Raw genomic sequence first — 18,867 nt, forward strand, 5'->3', positions numbered from 1 at the left:
CCAGTCGTGGACTCGGGATAAAGCGATTGAGGTGGCGGCTGTAAGGAAGTTTTGTTGAGTAGGAAGGAGGGGGACAAATGAGCCAAAATGACCGACACAGAAGTGCAAGACGCTCCTCTGTCAGCGCCGGCGACCGAACCAGCTCAGCCAGAGAGAAAAGTGATTGGTAGGAATTTCTCAAACAATTCAGCGTCAACAACAGACCGTCATGTTCAAAAAATAAATATACATAGCCTTTATATACCGAAACACCACCCAGGTTAAAAATCGTATCCGCGCACCAAAACATACACATTTATGGACTTCTAACACGTCGTGCTTTAGTGTTGAAGCTTTACTTGGCGTTAACTTGAACTTTTACTTCTCTGTGAGTGTGTTAACTTGAGTTTTTGAGCGTGGCCTGTTAAGTTTCAGTTTGAGCTGAATGTTGCTGGTGAGCCACATTTCAGGAGCACTCAGCCCACTTCCACGTGCTGCTCGTTTCCCTTCGCCTCGGTGTTTATCTACCGCGCGACTTTAATAACGCGGAGAAGTGCGCGAGCTGCTTGCTGCCTTGTTTTGATTTTGCTCCTTTATTTAACGAGAGTTCATCCACGCTTATGTGTACTGTAGCTCAAAGGCGAAAGCTGCCCTTCTTTATAATTATAATAATAATAATAATAATAATAATAATAATAATAATAATAATAATAATAATAAAAGTCCCCAAATTGTCCTGTTGACAGTGTATCAAACAGTGCAACAACTGAAACACGCTGAAGTGTGCCCATAATGGCGTTTACTGTAGACAACATTTAGGGGAGGAAACTTTTTATTCCTGAGCAGCCTGGTGGTTATCTACGTAACCTGAATGTTCTTTAGGCCTTTAGTCCGTCGTATACAGGCTTTTTATTGCGCAGGTGTTAAGACTGCTCTTTCTGCGTGATCATATCATATCTTCAAGAATCATTTTTGATCGTCTTTAAAAATAATTTCTGCCATATGATTCATTTCTCATAGTGATCAAATCACGTTTGGATCCTTTTAAGATTTTTTTTTACTAGGCCACTTCATGTGAATGCTGTCCTGCCATTTAAAAAAACCAAAAAAAAAACCCCACACTTTACAAGGCTCTCAATTCATGTAGTTAATTATTTACACTCAGGGCCAAAGCTCAGTGGTTGGTCAAACATGCCTTGCGATTTGAAAGTGTGGCTGGCAAGTGTTTCACGACTCCTTTTTTTGTAAAATAGTCCGTCATGTATGCCTTACATTTGTGCTGTTACAGCTACTTTGGTGCAAGGAACTGTGAAGTGGTTCAATGTGCGCAATGGTTATGGCTTCATCAACAGGTACGTGGGGAGTCACAAAGACCCTTTTAGTCAGTCACTCATCTGTGAATGAGAATTTTATCCATATTTCTCAGTTCATACTGTGCAAACTTGTGTAGACTAAATGATTTTATTTGCCTTGTAGAAATGACACCAAAGAGGATGTGTTTGTCCATCAGGTAAGAGACACTTCAGTGTGTTTTGCTGCCACGTAGCTGTCGCTACATCAAACCTCATGAATAAAAGGATCTATTAGCGTTTAGTCAGGGAACAGATTTTTACCAAGTCATGCTGGAGAACTTTAGTAGCACAAACGTTATCGTACGCATCAGCGTGACCGCTGGTTACTGAGTACCAGGTGAAAGAGCAGAACTTTACTAGCTCTACTGCAGTTTCAGCTTGGCGATAGCTCCACGTATCTCAGAGGACGATAAAGCTATGATGGCGCTCAGCGTTGTTCTCAGTGATGAATTCATTTTTACACTACCACAGCTACTATGCGAACACCCCTGATTACTCGTGCTTACCCAATATAACAAAGTTTGAAATGCAAAAATAGAACGAAACGCCACTCGTTAGTCACAAGCCAGTTGTATTGGCTACAAACACCTCACAACTGGGTTATGATGAAAATTTCCAAACAAGGGTAAGTCAGCTGAAAATGTAAACTGTAACGAAAAACAGTGCAATGATTTGCAAATCTCAAACCCATGTTATTCACAATAGAACATTTACATAATGTAAATGTACCATTTTAAGAAAAATATAAGAATTTTGAATTTGATGGCTGCAACATGTCTCAAGTTGGGACGTGGGCAAAAAAAAAGTCTGGAAATGTGTTTGTTTAGTAAAATGAAACCGTTGAAGGTTAATTGACAACAGGTCAGTAACATGATTGGGTATAAAAAGAGTGTCTTGGAGAGGCAGAGACTCTCAGAAGTAAAAATGGGCAGAGGTTCACCAATTCACCATCTACAATTTGTGGATCAATTTCAGAATAATGTTCCTCAATGTAAAATTGCGAGACTATCAATATCTCATCATCTACAGTACATAATATCATTCAAAAGATGCAGAGATTCTGGAGAAATGTGTGCAAGGGTGAAAATCACTATTGCATGCCCGTGATCTTTGGGCTCTCAGGCAGCACTGCATTACAAACGGCATGATTCTGTAATGGAAATCACTGCATGGGCTCAAACACCTCCAGAACTCATTGTCTGTGAACAGTTTGCCGTGCCATCCACAAATACTGGTTAAAGCTCTATCATGCAAAGACGCCGTCTTTTTTGAGCCAAAGCTCAGATGGCCTGAAGCAAAGTGGAAAATTGATCCGTGGTCAGACGAATTGTAATTTGAAATTCTTTTTGGAAATTACATTTTACATTTATTCACTCAGCAGACGCTTTTATCCAAAGCGACTTACAAATGAGAAAGATACAAGCAAAGTGATATCAAGCAGAGAACAATACAAGGTAACCATACGAGATCTATTAATTGAATTCCAGAAGAAGCAAAGTGCAGAGTAGAGGTGTAAGTGCTTTTTATTTTTTATTTTATTTTTTTATTTTTTTTATTTTTTTTTATGAGTTTGTTAGGTGTTCATAGAAGAGGTGGGTCTTTAGTTGTTTTTTGAAGATGGTGAGAGATTCTGCGGTCCGGATTGAGATTGGAAGTGCATTCCACCACTGAGGAACAGTTACTGTGAAGGTTTTGGAAAGGGACCTTGCGCCATGCTGAGTTGTAACTGCTAAATGTCGGTCGCTAATCGATCGCAGATTGCGAGAGGGAACATAGGCCTTCAATAGAGAGTTGAGGTAGGAGGGTGCTGTTCCTGACAAGGTCTTGTAGGTGAGCATCAAGGCCTTGAACTTAATGCGGGCAGCTACAGGAAGCCAGTGGAGGGAGATGAAGAGGGGTGTGACATGGGTTCTCTTGGACTGGTTGAAGACGAGGCGCGCTGCAGCATTCTGAATCATCTCAAGGGGTTTGATGGAGCTGGCTGGGAGGCCTGAAAGCAGTGAGTTGCAGTAGTCCAGTTTAGAGATAAGAGCCTGGACTAGAATCTGTGTAGCCTGTTCGGTGAGGTAGGGTCTGATTTTCTTGATGTTGTAAAGGATGAACCTACAGGACCTTGCAGTTGCTGAGATATGGTCTGCAAAGGTCAAGCCATCATCAAGAATCACCCCGAGGTTCCTGGCCGTCCTGGTTGGCATGAGTGTGAGTGAACCGAGCTGTACAGTGAGGTTGTGGTTGATTGAGGGACAGGCTGGGATGACGAGAAGCTCAGATTTTGCCAGGTTAAGTTTAAGATGGTTTTCCTTCATCCAGACCGAGATGTCCGAAAGGCAAGCAGAGATGCGTGCAGAGACGGATGGATTGTCAGGCTGGAAGGACAAATGGAGCTGGGTGTCATCAGCATAGCAATGATATGAGAAGCCATGAGACTCAATCACCTGCCCTAGAGATGTGGTGTAGATGGAAAAGAGGAGTGGACCCAGAACTGACCCCTGTGGAACGCCAGTTGTGAGTTTCAGAAATACCTCCCCTCCATGATACCTTGAAGGATCTGTCAGAGAGATAGGATTCCACCCAGTGCAGAACCGTTCCAGTGATGCCCAGGCTGGAGAGAGTTGACAGGAGGATCTGATGGTTCACAGTGTCGAAAGCAGCAGAGAGGTCAAGTAGGATGAGGACAGATGATCTAGAGGTTGCTCTTGCTAGTCGTAAGGCTTCAGTGACCAGAAAGCAGAGCAGTCTCCGTGGAGTGGTTGCTCTTGAAGCCAGACTACTTGGTGTCCAGGAGGTTGTTCGGCTTTGTGGGTTGCTGGTGTGATGAACTGCTTGAGGTCGAATGTGGGAAGGAGAGCAAGAAAGTCAGCTGCATGTGGATTGTCTAGAAGAATGTTGAAATCACCAAGGACCAGAAGAGGAGTTCCATCATCTGGGATGGTGGACAGTAGCGTGTCAAATTCATCGATGAACTTCCCCAGTTGACCAGTTACTGTTCACCTGGGTCAATAATCGCTTCTGCTGTAGTTACAACAGGCAGGCACACTAATAGTCCTCACAGGTGCTGAGCACGCCTCTTTAATTATCAAAACAAAGAGTAGTCGCGTGAATGAGCGACTCCCGACCGAAACTGAATACCGGAATTTGTTTTAATCTAGCAACAAGAGTACAGCTCGTAGCAACAAGGAAGCACAGTTACAGCTTCTATCTGACAATCGGTGCAAAAACTAGTTTCAACTAAAAAATCCAGAAAGAAACTATTGCCAGTTACTGTTCGCCTGGGTCAATAATCGCTTCTTTATTATGGATGCAGTGCCCTCTAAACTAAAGAGGAGAGGGATCATCCTGCTTTTTATCAGCACTCAGTTCAAAAGCCTGCATCTCTGATGGTATGGGGTGCATTAGTGCCTATGAAAGGGGCAGCTTGCACATTTGGAAAGGCATCAATACTGAAAGGTATGTACAGGTTTTAGAGCAACATATGGTTCCATCCCATATTTACTTCTGAGAGACTCTGCCTCTCAAGATACTTTTTTTTTATTATTATTTATTAAAAAAATTTTTTTATACCCAATCATGTTACTGACCTGTTGCCTATTAACCTAATTAGTTGCAAAATGTTCCTCCAGCCGTTTCTTTTAGTAACACTTTTCCAGCATTTTGTTGCCCTGTCCGAACTTTGAGATATGTTGCGGCCATCAAATTAAAAATGACCTTATTTTTTTTCTCAAAATGGTACATTTCCCAGTTTAAACATTTGATATGTTTTCTGCACTTATGTGAATAACACATGGGTTTGAGATTTGCTAATCACTGTGTTCGGGTTTTTATTAAATTTTATTTACAAGTTGCACAGCGTTCCCAATTTTTTGGAATTGTGGTTGTATATTTTACCGCTAAAGGGGTAGTCTTTAGTTGTGGCTGTAAGGCAAATCGCCGGTTTGTTTATACCCTCATTCCCATAACTTATCATATTCTTTAATAATATCTTACATAGTCACAATTTAGAGAATTGCTGTAGTATAAAGAATAAAACATTTTGGGATGTGCTGTTATAGGAAAAAAATCAACTTTGGTGTCGTAACAGTAGCTCCGCTGTACATCAGGTCACTTCGTACCACCACCTTGTTGAATGTTTCCCTATAACATCTGCGATGAGAACCCCAGCTCCCACTTCCAGTATATTTGCAATATAATGCCTATCTATGGCAACAGATATGCTTCTGCTTTCTCTACTTTTAACAGACTGCCATTAAAAAAAACAACCCCAGAAAATTTCTCAGGAGTGTAGGGGATGGGGAGATTGTGGAGTTTGATGTCGTTGAGGCAGTCAAGGTAAGTGACCATCAGGTGTAAATGTTAACGTTACCCCAGATGTTTCCTTGCCTACACAATGCATGTTGTTGGTTTTGCATTATATAATAACTTGGATGTCTGCTGTCTGTCTAACTTAGGGCTCAGAAGCTGCTAATGTGACTGGTCCAGGCGGGGTTCCGGTTAAAGGCAGCCGTTACGCCCCAAACAAGCGCCGATTCCGCAGGCGCTTCTTTCCCCGTCCTATACAGGCAGCACAGGATGATGGGAAAACTGGGGATTCCTCTGCTGGTCCCACTTCTGAGGGGGAGGGACAGAATGGAGCTCTGCAACCCGGCCCACGGCGCCGCCGTCAGCGCAGGAAACCAGACATGCAGTCACAAACTGAAGTGAGTGCTCAGTGGACCTGTATGTCCATGATTCTGATAAGTGCTCATTCTTTATATTGTCAGTGTAAGAAGGTCTTGGTTAATAGCACCTAGAGAGTTGATTCACTTTGCTAGTTATTCATTCAGAAGCTGTAACTGAGCATATGTTTGGGTTATGGTACACAAAATGGGTTGGGGTGGGGTGTTTTTTAAGTGTAACGGATATCAGTTATTGTACATATCTTGGATTTTGTAAATGATTATTTTAAAGGGTGAATCTGCAGGTGAGCAAAAGGAGGTAGCAGATGGTAGCCAGCAGAGACCGGCACCGCGCAGGTTCAGACCCCGATACCGCAGGTGAGGCTTCATTTGTTTAAGAAATATCCTAAGAACTAAATCCATCTTTTTGGGAATCAATGCAATGATTAGTTTATGCCTCAGTGGGTGATGAAGCCTTTAGCAGTTTAACTTCCTAGAATTTCTGTTTTTTTTTTTTTTGTTTTGTTTTGTTTTTTTTTGAGGAAATGACTTATTGAAGAGCTTTGGGCATTTCTCAGGCCGTTCCGTCCTCGTCCACCTCCTGAAGAGGTTCAGTTGGTCACTCCTGCAGCGGGACAAAAGGAAGTGCCCAAAGAAGGTCCAAGCAACGGAGAGCAGGCTGATGGGCAGGCTCAGAAATCACGCCGACAGTTCACCCGCCGTAGACAAAGGAATTCTGACTCTACAACCTCTAAAGTAAAGTATCGCTGTTAATGATGGTTAAGAAAAGGGAAAGTCAACTTAGCAAGTCAGTGGGCTGTATAGTGGATTCTTTTATTTTGTGTCTCTGTCTGTGTAATTGAACACCTGAAGTGTCTGTGTCTGAGACTGATTTGTCATCTGGTGACTTATGTATTGCTCAAAGTTATTGGTTTAAATAAGTAGGTTAGAGTAGCTGTTTTATTAAAATGAACTGGACATTACATCACTATGCATCATGACTGGCTATTTCTTGACAGGATGGTGCGGATAAGTCAGACGCAGCTGAGCCTACCTCACCTACTACGCGTTCTAAGCCAGTTGATGCCAAAGCCTCCCCAAAAACCTCACCGAAACAATCCCAGAAATCTTCCCCAAAAGCAGCTGAGGTGATTAGTAGAGACTTAGTTTTGACTGCATGGTTTCTTGTCCTTTTATTTTTTTTTAAATCATTTCAGAAGTATAGTTTTTGCCATACATAAACATGTTCTCAGCTACTCTGAATTGTGCTGGATCATTTTGCATCAATATGCGCAATTGCATGCTGTAATACCTCCTGTCCCTTTGTAGCCTTGATTGACATGATTTATGACTGCTTTTATTGGTGCTTGAAAGGATAAGTTATAATAATGGCTAATTAGTAGTGTTAAGTTTAAATAGCACATTTAAATCTGCCTATTTCTTACCCATGGTTGGTGGCCTTCTCCAACATTCTGGAAACATCCCCCCCCCCCCCCCCCAGGCACCTGATGCCATGCCTGTGGCGTGAATTCAATGACCTGGAAGAAATCTAATGACCCTGGCAAGAGGTAGGACTCTGAGCTAAACTCATGCAATAATTCCGAGGGGTATAGAATTGTAATGTTCATACAACTGCAGCTAAAATGCAGTGGTTTAATATGAATGACTTGGTCTGGTTCAGTTTATTCAACTTGTGTTGAACGTCTGCCATATCCAGGAAATAGAGTAACAAATCTTATGATTTGCTACTCATGGTAATGATTTATTTAACTAATTGTTTCAAATTGTAATTAGACCGCTTTTTTAAATGATTATTTGCCTAAATTGGAATGTGTACAACTGTAAATAACTTTGTCAATCAAATTATCACGAAGTCTGAATTATTAAAAAGGGCCACCAAACAGTAAAATGTCGGTTTTCAATCACCAGGCCGGAGTTTAATAAAAGTAAAAACATTGCATTGCATTGCTTCAGCTGATTTGTAGAGAAGTGGAAAGGAACAATTAAGAGACCCCAAAGATGATCCCATTTTGTAATGAATACTTTTTGTACAAATTATATCCAGGGAATTTGGCCAACCTCAGTGCAAATAGGGTGTCCATACAAGTACTGTATGTCAGTCAAAACTGCTTTTCACATCTTTATTTTTAATTGGTTACTTCTAGATTTTAGTGCTCCTCTTAACTATACTCTTTTTGGTCCCCTTTATCTTTACCTACATGGGTCCTGTTCTTGTCATTGGATTAGCTGGTTTAGGACACAATCCTAAAATTGTCCATTCTTGGAAAGCTGTTGATGCGCTCGTTACCAAGGGCCAGACTTTAGTGTAAATGGGATTAGTCTGTGCACATACATTTGGGTTACATCTTCTCATTTCATCTAAAGAAATTGCTGATGCTTTGAACAAGCAGCTTACTGGTTAGATAGAGTTCATGAGTCTCTGGAGACTTGTTGGCAAATATTATGTTCATTTTAATTTAGCATTACCATGGGGATATGAGACATTGCCATCCACAGCATAATTGTATGAGGACTACTGCATGCATAACCACAATAATCCCCACCCGTTTCGTCGCAGTTTCATTAATTCTTTCATTTGTTTTGTCTAGATCTCTGGATGAGCTGGCGTGGTCTTTCAGCAAACCCACAACTGATGTGCACACTACCCTTCCCTCCTCCATACCTCTTGCCTGAACTCTTTAGTGTGGACCTTTCGTTTGGTGAGTGAGAGGGAAGAGGAGTGACAACTATATTTTGGACTTCAATGTCTTTAGGGGGATAAAAAAAAAAAAAAGACTTGCTCAGAAAGCCCATCATATTTGCCTTGTCTCCCTTTTAATTCAGTGATTTATGGGTGTGAGCAGCTGAAATGAAAACCAGTTTGGCCCTTTAAGTTTGGGAAGAACTATGAATGTGTGAGTGGTTGTGTGTAGAGTATGCCTCCATTCCCTTACCAGTGGCTACATGTGGGGGGGAAATGCAAAAGGCCTATTCATAAAAGATACAAACTGGTTGGTTGGTTTTTTTTTTTTTTTTTTTTTTTGGTTTTTTTTGTTAATTTTAAATTTTTTTTTTTTTGGAAGGGATTATGTGCAATGTCATTAAAGTGAAATATCTATCAAACCATGCAGAACAATACGGTTCTCTAATTTCTTTGTGTCAAGTCTTCTAATTATCATGCTTTGGTGAGAAGGAAGGCTGTCCTTGGAGAGGGGAAAATGTCCTTTGTGGAACTGGAATTGGTTAGATAAGCTTGTCTTCGTTTGCCTAATTAATGTAGGTTATGAAAGTGCAAATATACTACCGTAGTCACATTTTACAAGGGCAAATATTTTCTTATTTGCAATAAGAAAATTGGCAAGAGTATTTCTAACTTCTTAATTAAACATATTAGCACAATTAGTGTTAATGTCTTTTAAACATGCAGTCCTACATCACTGACTTGAGTTGATCAGTCCCACAGCATGTGACAGGAAAAGGGCTGGCCAAACAGCTCATTGTCCTTTGTTTTATTGCAAACATGTAAAACAGAACACACAGCTCACTTACTCTTGTCAAACTACTCATAACTTATCAAATATAACATTAATGCCACCATATAGAATTACTAACATTTCATTTACATAATACACACCATACATATTGAACATGGTGTCAAATACCAAAATTATAGGTCCTTTTGTTTCTCCCATTTCATAATACCACAATGTAAAGCTTGTCCAAGTCTGACTCGCATAAAATCAATTAGCAGCAGCAAACCGAACATGCAAACTTCTTTTTAAACCTTTTGCTAATAACTTTCTTACCAATTTAAAAAAAAAAAAAAAGTTAAATCACACTATACACATTAACCCTAAGGGTTTTTCTGGTCTAATTCTACTAATAACCATTCATTTTTCTCAAGTCAAATATCATGTGTTTTTATGTTTAACAACCACTAAAAGCACAAAAGTTGGAGTAAAGCCTCTGATTGGGACTCCCCAATAACAACAAATACAAAATATAATCTGTTTGAGTGGGGTTGAGGTTTATTTTCACCCTGGTCTGTCCGTGCCTCAAAGGTAAGGTAATGTGCTAGAATGGAATAAAAGGTCACATATTCCACTGAACATTTGAAGATCTCACAGATGCTTGAAGTAATCTTGAATATGTCATTATTAAGGAAACTAACAGCATGTCAGTGTAAATATAACTATACAAATCAAACTGGCATTTCTTGTCAACCTTTGTTGTGCTGATAAAGTGCAGTAATCAAAGTCTCCTTGAAACATGTCTTAAAAACTCATAAGCAGCATCACAGGTCTTTCCTTCACGCAAATAACATTCAGCTCCCCTTAAACACCATCAGAGGGTAAGGTGTTTGTTCCAGTATGTATCCCCTCATTAGATCTCCCTCCACCTGCTGGGCCTCACTGTTCTAAACTGTCTGCCCCTAGATAGTCCAACTCTGTACTGGGCTTTACTAGCTCCATGTTCAGTGCCACGTCCAGCATGCTTTCAGGATGGCGGCTGAAAGCTGCAGAAATCTGGTCGAAGGTCTTTCCTCGAGTTTCAGGAACCCGAAAGAAGGTGAACAGCAAGAAAAACAGGAGGAGTGCTGCAAAGATGAGGAAGACATATGGACCACAGAGGTTCTGCATTATAGGGAAAAAGAAAAGAGTATAGTGAATTTAAGTACATGCAATGTAAACTGTCCTTAATGTGTAATTTATTTGATACATACAGTGAATATAAAAAGTCTACACACCCCTGTTAAAATGGCAGGTTTTTGTGAAGTAAAACAATGACACTAAGATAGATCATGTCAGAGCTTTTCCCACCTTTAATGTGAAATTGCAAAGTATACAAATAAAGTGAAAAACAATCAGAAACTTTCATGAGGAAAAAAAAGGAACCTAGTTGCATAAGTGTGCACACCCTTTTATAATTGGGGATGTGTCTGTGTTCAGAATGAAACAATCACATTCAATCTCCTGTTCAAAAGTAATGATCATACAGCTGTCTTCAATGGAATTATTCTGGTTACTCTATTTGTACGTAAGTATTTGTACGTACAGCAAGATACTGGAATCCCATGCCAATTATGAAGTTCGCTGTCCAGTTAGAACATCCAGCCACGGCCATGGCTGCAGGTCTGGGCCCCTGAGAAAACAGCTCAGCCACAAAGAACCAGGGAATGGGTCCTGGTCCCACCTCAAAGAAGGCCACAAAGCCGAAGATGGATAGCATGCTGATGTAGCTCATCCACGGCACACTTTCCTGATGAATAGATAACAGTTAATTTATGGAAAAAATTTAAAAGAGGATTTAAAAGCCCCAGAAAAGGATAACAGCATGACTTCATAAATTAAGAAAACTACCCAGTTTTATTTTTTAAAAAATGTTCTGGAAAAACTATGAGTAATGGCTGGAGGACAGAAACTTTGTGAAAATGTTTCAAAGCCTTGGAATAAAAGTTACTCACCAATAAGCTGAGGGCAATTGTCATGATTATTGCGCACACACACATTCCAGCCAGTCCTAGCATGTGCAGCGTCCGTCGGCCCATCCTCTCCACCAAGAAAAGCTGTTCAGTAGACAAAGGGTTTGAAAATAGCAAAGTGATTTTGAATTTATTTTAAAGATCTAGTTTTTATGATAGCCTGTAAGTTTACAGCAACTCCATAAGAAGAGCAAAGCCATTTGCAGAAACCCTGCCTATATAAGGTCAACTCAGATGCAAATCATGTGTTTCAATCAGAAACCTTCAAAGCTAAATCAGGACACTTAACCAAACTGACCTTTACAGTACACATGACTTCTGCACTATAGAATATACTGAACTGAATAGCCTATTGCTCCACAAAATATAAAAACTATTTTAAATTGAAAGGTTTTTATACATATGCTGAGATCTAATGAAGTAAAAATGAAGAACAATAAGCATTCAATGCAAGTCAAATATAAAGTTACTGATGAGTACATATCATGGAAAGGATAAAATGATCTGAGCGTACCTGTGTGCGCTCTATAGTTCAAAAAACATAAGCATGTGATCCAAACACTGCCTAAATCAAACTACCACATAAAACAGAGATGACAGGGAACTGGTAAGGTTCTCTACTATGAATTTGACAACAGACTGGAGAAAATGTACAGCACATCATTTCTCACAGGTCTATGTCAGAGCAGCAAAAGGCAAATAATTGCTCAAAGATCAGCACCTTAAAGCGACAATGTACCTGAATGCTACAGAAAAATTGGAACAAAAGTTCAAATGAGATGAAGTAGAAGTCAGGGTGGTGGTAGCATCAGGCAACTGGTACATCAGAAATAGAAAGCTTTTTGTGTATGGAGAACGGCTGTGTGTGTATGGGGCGGCTGTGGCTCAGGTGGCAGAGCAGGTTGTCCACCAATTATAGGGTTGGCAGTTCGATTCCTGGCCCGCATGACTCCACATGCTGAAGTGTCCTTGGGCAAGACACTGAACCCCAAGTTGCTCCTGATGGCAAGTTAGAGCCTTGCATGGCAGCTTTGCTACCATTGGTGTGTGTGTGTGAATGGGTGAATGAGACACAGTGTGTCTCATTCACACTCTGTCCACACACTTTGGATAAAAGTGCTATATAAGTGCACCATTTATTTATCTACCATTTATGAAGGACCAATGAATAGAATATCAGCAAATATTTGAAGAAGCCCTGTTTCAGTTCACTAGACATAAAACTACTAAAAATATTCATTTCTCAGCTGGACAGTGGGCCAAAACATGTGAAAAGCCATCCTGGAAAGCTACATGAATAAATGAATAAATGTCTTTAAAAATGAGTTTGAGTAGCCTAGCCAATGCTATGATCTGAAGCATTGAAAGTTCACTGAGCAAACACATGGAATGATCAACATGGTGATTATGTCAGTACAGACTTAACTGAAAAGCTTGAACACTATAAATGCTACTATTTTTTCCTGCGAAATATTGAGTTCAGTGCTCACGTCCACAGGTATTCTGATTTGATTTAATCTTATCGCAGGTGACTTCATCCTTGAAATGATATCCTTGAACTTCAATTTCAGCATCAAGTTATATACCAGTTACAATGTGTAAATTTGGCTGTATGTTTCATTCTGTAAAATTATTAAATTTCATAGTCATTAGTAGGGTCTGAATATTTTTGGAAACTTAGGGAGATCATTTTACTTTGCTACCTGTGTTTATATCACACCCAATGGCATTAAAATTCCATGACCTAGTAAAGCAGTGGACATTTTGCCCTCTTATCTTGTTTGCTCTTAGATAAGATGTTAAAGAGTAATGGGATATGAATATTCTGTTCATACCGAGACCACAGTGAAGGCACAGTTCACAACTCCAGCACCGATGGTAGCATAGACTGGACTCTCCACTCCAGCCTTCTGGAATATGCTGGTTGAATAGTAGAAAATCTAGGGATAAAAAATTATATTATTATTTTTTTGGTCCCAAAGGTTATAAATGTCTATTAGTAATAATCCCAGACATCAACATGATCTAGATATACAGAATATTTAGCAAACTTTCATCCTTTTTGTGTTTGGAAATATGATTATACAACAATATCAGGAAAAATTATCTTACAATAAATTTCTGAGCTATCACAGATGTCATCAGGATATTTATAACTGTTACAAACTCTGATCAGAAGCAGCTGATTAGATGCTAAGATTTTGCCCCAGATGTTTAAAATAGAAAAAATGTAACATTTTGTACTGATTCTTTTTCTTTAAAAAAAATACATTTATAACTGCATTGCTGGCAACTTGTTAGCTATAGACTGTACTGCAATACATACTGTGTATCATAGAAATGACTTTATACATATATACTCAGCAAAAAAAAAAACAAATATCCTCTCACCTTCAACTGGTTTAATTGCCAGAAAATTTCTTAACAGGTGTAAATATTTGTATTAACATAAAAAGTGAACAACTGAGCAAGTTTCACAGACATTTGATAATCAGAAATGGAATAATGAGTCCCTGAACAAAGTGGAGTCGATATCAAAAGTAACAGTCAGTACGTGGTGTGTCCTCCAGCTGTTTTAAGTACTACAGTGCATCTCATCCTCATGGATTGCACCAGATTTGTCAGTTCTTGCTGTGAGATGTTACTCCACTCTTCCATCAAGGCATTTACAAGGTTTCGATCATGTCTGGGGGGGAGGGCACATGATTACATGTAATTTTCCTCTGCAAAGACGATCAGCTGTCCTTCCTGTCTCCCTGTAGCACTGTCTTAGGTGTCTTACATTACAGACATTGCAGTTTATTGCTCTGGCCACATCTGCAGTCCTCATCTGCAGTCCTCATGGCTCCCTGCAGCAGGCCTATGGCATGTTCACGCAGGTGAACAGGAACCCTAGGCATCTTTCTTCTGATGTTTTTCAGAGTCAGTAGAAAGGTCTCTTTAGTATCTTAAGTTATTTTATTAGGAAGATGCCTAGGCTATCTTCCTAAGCTAGAGATGCCTAAAACATGGCAAACTAAGTGTGATTTTCTCATATACAGTGAATGTCAGGCATAGATCATGGTGATGTTAACTATATGACCAAAAGTATGTGAACACCTCGTATGTGCTTGTTAAACATTCAATTCCAGATTTAGTCCCAGATTGCAGTTATAATAACCTTCTGGGAAGGCTTTCCACTAGAGCTTGGAGTGTGGCAGTGTCGGACGAGGAGGCCTGGGGTGCAGTCAGCGTTCTAGCTCATCCCAAAGGTGTTCAGTGGGGTTGAGGTCAGTGCACGAAACTCGAGATCTTCCACACCAACCTTGGCAAAATGTGTCACTGGGCATTCTCATGCTGGAACATGTTTGGGCCCCTTTGTTCCAGTGAAGAAAATTGTAATGCTACTTTATACAAAGAAATCCTGCACAATTGTATTTCCAACATTATGGCAACAGTTTGGGGAAGAACCACATATCGGTGTGATGGTCAGATATCCACAAACCTTTTACCATATAGTGTATATCCACGTGTTGTAGAGAAAAGAACACAAGTCTAGCTAAGTTTCCCAGAACAATCCATGGCCTACAAACATGGCCACCCAAGACTACACTCTCCAACAACCACGGATTTTGTCATGTTCACAGTCACCTGGTTACTAATTGCACACACCTGAACACAATCACTACACGCTATATATATGGTTCTGATATTGTTTGCTTCTTGTTTGTCATTTTGGATTTTGCCCCATTGTTGATGTTTGCTGATCGTCTGACCTTTACCTTTTCTTGGATTATATTTTTGGACGCTGTTTGGGATGTGTTTGCCATGTGCTTCAATAAAACTTCAAACTGCACTTTCTCCGTTTCAGCCTCCCTTACCTGACACTATCAAATGCCCACAATGCACCTGTGCTATAGTCAAAATAGAATCTTTAAATGCAATTTTCTCTCTTTTCAGTTCTGGGGTAATTAGACTTTAAAACGCTATAACTTTGCTTGAGCTTGAGATACAAAAGAGAAGTATTTCAGAACTATATGTAGTAGAACGTGTTGAAAATTTCCCCATGTCAAGGGGCTTCCCAGGCTACCACACATATTTTTTCATCTTGCCCACAAACTAACTGATAACTTGACTAAAGAGAAGTATTATATATGAGATCATGGAAAGCGCATTCATTCAGGTGTTCAATCAAGGTGTTTAAAGTGTTTAAGAAAGCTAACTCACTGTTAAATATTTTTATTACAAAGAAAAGACAATTCTTTCAGTGACAGTTGTTCTCATTACTCACAGCATTGATTCCTGACAGCTGTTGGGAGAGCTGCAGCAGGATGGATATGATAATGGGCTGTCTGTAGAGTTTAGAGCGGAAAAGCTCAGCAATGGACACCTTCCTCTCCATGTCCATTCTCCTCTTCTCCTCCTTCATCTCTGCCAGGGCATCACTCACCTCCAGCCGTCCAGTCAGACGCCTCAGGCCTGATTAAAACATAGAACATACTCAGGACATGCTAATGCCTAAATTAAAACTAAACATTTTTCAAAGTAACAGTAAGGTGGTAATGATAATAATCATTTAATTACAGAATTTCATATTCATTAGACATGGTACTGTTGGACCAGAAAGCAACCAGTGACTTTTTTTGTTCATAGAAGGGTCAGTCATGACAGTCACAGGATGTTTAATAACTCATCCAGTGCCATCCACTTCTTCTCAAAAGGATTCCTGGTTGTGAGTTATATATTATACATTTCTAAATTAGAAAATCATTTGTGTAGAAACACAAATGATTTGGTTTATTAAATAAATAAAAAATTACCCTGATCTTAGGTTATCATATATTTTAAAATATTAAACTGAATCCATAAGTTGTTTGATATATAACCATGGCCATGACAGCTGTATATTTGTATAGATGGGGCAAGGTTTTCAAGAAGGTATTCATTGTCATGATAAATGAGGAGGTAAAGCTGAAAATTACAGGCAGCAGTAATAAAAATGCTATTGTAGAATCAATTCTACAGTCTTTTTACAGTCTCACCATGTGATTTGGACATATTTGGATATTAGAAACAAATTAGACATGATTTCTCTTTATAGTCAAGTTCAAAGGTTTGTATTGCCATTGGTTTTTGAATGAAAGTGAGAAATTGTATTCAATTTTGCAGTGCATGTACAAAAATAGAATTCTGAAATTTACAAATGAAATGTGGGTGTCTCCTATGATAACAGCCCAAATCATAAGGCAAACTCAGAAAATTATTTTTGAAAAGGTTTCCCATTCACCTCTTAATCTCCAGACCTTATCTGAAGAAGGCTGTGTACGATAGTCAAAAGGTTTTGAACATGTAGTTGTTGTTTTTTTGTATTATTTCAGTTTAGCCACTATTGCCAATTAAATGAAAAAAAAAATTGTTTTGTTTTGTTGTTTTTCCAACAACTATGTAAATCTTTGTATTTAAGGACTTATTTATTGTCCACTCTCAGGTTCTAATGGGACTCTAAATAATGCTTTATTAAAGTCAGGTGCACTTGTTTTGGAAGTGGTTACTGTAAAATTAAGCTCCTGTATAACTATATTGGTTTTAAAGTTGTGATTAGACAGTGTATAAAACAAACATACAGTATGCTGTGTGCTCCAAGTAATTAATTAGAGTGATCCAAATCAACCTTTTCCAGTTACTGTTTCTGTTGAACCTGTTTCTTGAAGTTTAACGAAAAATGTTAATACTGGGTGAGGTAGTCTATTTCAAGAAGAATCTGGCTACTCAAAGGATATGAAAGAAATTCAGGCAGTTTTACAGAGGGCAAAAAAAGTTATTAGAGAAATTTATATCACATTCAGCAAGTCAAGGAATTAAACTGATTTGAACTGACATAATTGTTTTCCCACTATAAATATATTTTATACACTATTTTTCTATTTTTCTAGCAATAAATATTTATGAATCTAAAATAAGTATCTTTGAAATATATAGTTATTGTAATGCTCTGAAGGTTTCTTGTGTGACGTGTGTAATGTCAGTATTTACTGTGCTTCTTTTTGGCAAATGGAAGTATGTTTATATATATAATGAGTACTATATATATATATATATATATATATATATATATATATATATATATATAGTACTCATTATATATGTAAACATGCTTCGTCAGTATAATGTACGTCAATATAATGTATATATAATGTATATATTCGTCAATATAATGTACGTCAGTACAATATATATATATACATATATATATATATATATATATATATATATATATATTGTACTGACGTTGGACTTGGTACAGCTTTTAAACATGTGGACACTTGCTTCTAGCACTCTGTGATTTATTCAGCGTGCCACCTCACCGCTCTTGGCATGGTGCTCCTGGCAGCGGATAATGTAAAGGAAGCGAGGACTTTCTGGACAGAACGGCAACAATGCCATCTGTAGGACTGTAGGAATCACTGTAATGCCCAACAACACAGGCCATAACTCCTCATTGCCCAGCAATGTCTCCAGACCTAAAATCTGTACAGAAACAAACCATTATAAAGATAAGAAACTACACCCACATTTTTCTCAATGACCTTTTGGCAATAAACTGATTATGAGATTACCTGAGCAATGAGAATACCAGTGACTATGGCTAACTGGTGTAGTGTGCCCAGAGCTCCTCTCAGACTCGTGGGTGCTATTTCACCCACATACATGGGCACCAGACCTGATGCCAGCCCTGAGAACACATCAAACTTTTTATATCAAATTTACCCACTATGAACACAACAGCTTTCAAAAAGCGGTGTGTGCCAGAATGACCTAACTCTAATTTGCTCTGAAAACAAACATAAAATTACATGATCCTGGGTGAAATCTGGATCACACTTACGCAGATAAACCAGGTTGAAACAGCTGACCAAATAATAACATCTGGGTTGCTATTCAACTGCTACTCCTTGACTATCATTAAGCAACTGATAGTCAAAGCTGTTGTTTCTCAGGATTTGTTTTGACCTCCAAAGTACATATCCCTTTAATAAGTATATATAATGAACATCAAAATAGAAAAGATACAAATAAAGACTATAAAGGACATTGCAATTATCCTATTATTTTGTATTCTTTTATTCTCAGTTATGAACAAACAAATATATGATTTTAGCTTGGTTTATGACACACGCTAATGTCTGAAGTGTACTGAGAAGGGCAGTTTTAATGAATAAAAATCAATAATTAGAACTTCAATTCCGAACATGAGCATGTTAAAAGCGTGTTATATACACACACACACACACACACATATATATATATATATATATATATATATATATATATATATATATATATATATATATATATATATATGTATATATGTATATATGTATGTATAGTGTGTTCCATACTAAGCAGAAAAATTATGTTTGAA

General features: G+C 38.7%; 2 protein-coding genes across 2 annotated transcripts in view; one reads left to right on the top strand and one right to left on the bottom strand.

Annotated features, from left to right (window-relative positions):
- On the top strand, window positions 1–10,193 carry LOC108267906 (Y-box-binding protein 2-A). Its single transcript, XM_017472412.3, has 10 exons — window positions 1–166; window positions 1,268–1,331; window positions 1,456–1,489; window positions 5,568–5,657; window positions 5,777–6,025; window positions 6,276–6,361; window positions 6,562–6,739; window positions 7,003–7,131; window positions 7,485–7,551; window positions 8,593–10,193. Exons 1-9 carry the CDS (start codon window positions 88–90, stop codon window positions 7,509–7,511), a joined length of 936 nt encoding a protein of 311 aa, XP_017327901.1. The 5' UTR covers window positions 1–87; the 3' UTR covers window positions 7,512–7,551; window positions 8,593–10,193.
- The window catches only part of LOC108267905 (solute carrier family 2, facilitated glucose transporter member 4), a 19,668-nt gene continuing 10,278 nt past the window's right edge, over window positions 9,478–18,867 (bottom strand). The window contains exons 5-11 of the mRNA XM_017472411.3: window positions 18,062–18,177; window positions 17,810–17,972; window positions 15,736–15,923; window positions 13,301–13,405; window positions 11,448–11,549; window positions 11,039–11,242; window positions 9,478–10,617 (exon numbers count right to left, since the gene is read on the bottom strand). Coding sequence (XP_017327900.1) covers window positions 10,393–10,617; window positions 11,039–11,242; window positions 11,448–11,549; window positions 13,301–13,405; window positions 15,736–15,923; window positions 17,810–17,972; window positions 18,062–18,177 — 1,103 coding nt within the window. The 3' untranslated portion in view covers window positions 9,478–10,392. The remainder of the gene's footprint in view (window positions 10,618–11,038; window positions 11,243–11,447; window positions 11,550–13,300; window positions 13,406–15,735; window positions 15,924–17,809; window positions 17,973–18,061; window positions 18,178–18,867) is intronic.

This window comes from Ictalurus punctatus, chromosome 7 (genome assembly GCF_001660625.3).
Source record: "Ictalurus punctatus breed USDA103 chromosome 7, Coco_2.0, whole genome shotgun sequence".
Classification (NCBI taxonomy): Eukaryota; Metazoa; Chordata; class Actinopteri; order Siluriformes; family Ictaluridae; genus Ictalurus; species Ictalurus punctatus.

Coding starts and splice junctions, on each gene's coding strand:
- LOC108267906 (XM_017472412.3), top strand. CDS start 88: ATGACCGACACAGAAGTGCAAGACGCTCCTCTGTCAGCGCCGGCGACC. Junction 1,490..5,567: donor AGGATGTGTTTGTCCATCAG/GTAAGAGACACT, acceptor TACTTTTAACAG/ACTGCCATTAAAAAAAACAA. Junction 6,740..7,002: donor CTGACTCTACAACCTCTAAA/GTAAAGTATCGC, acceptor ATTTCTTGACAG/GATGGTGCGGATAAGTCAGA.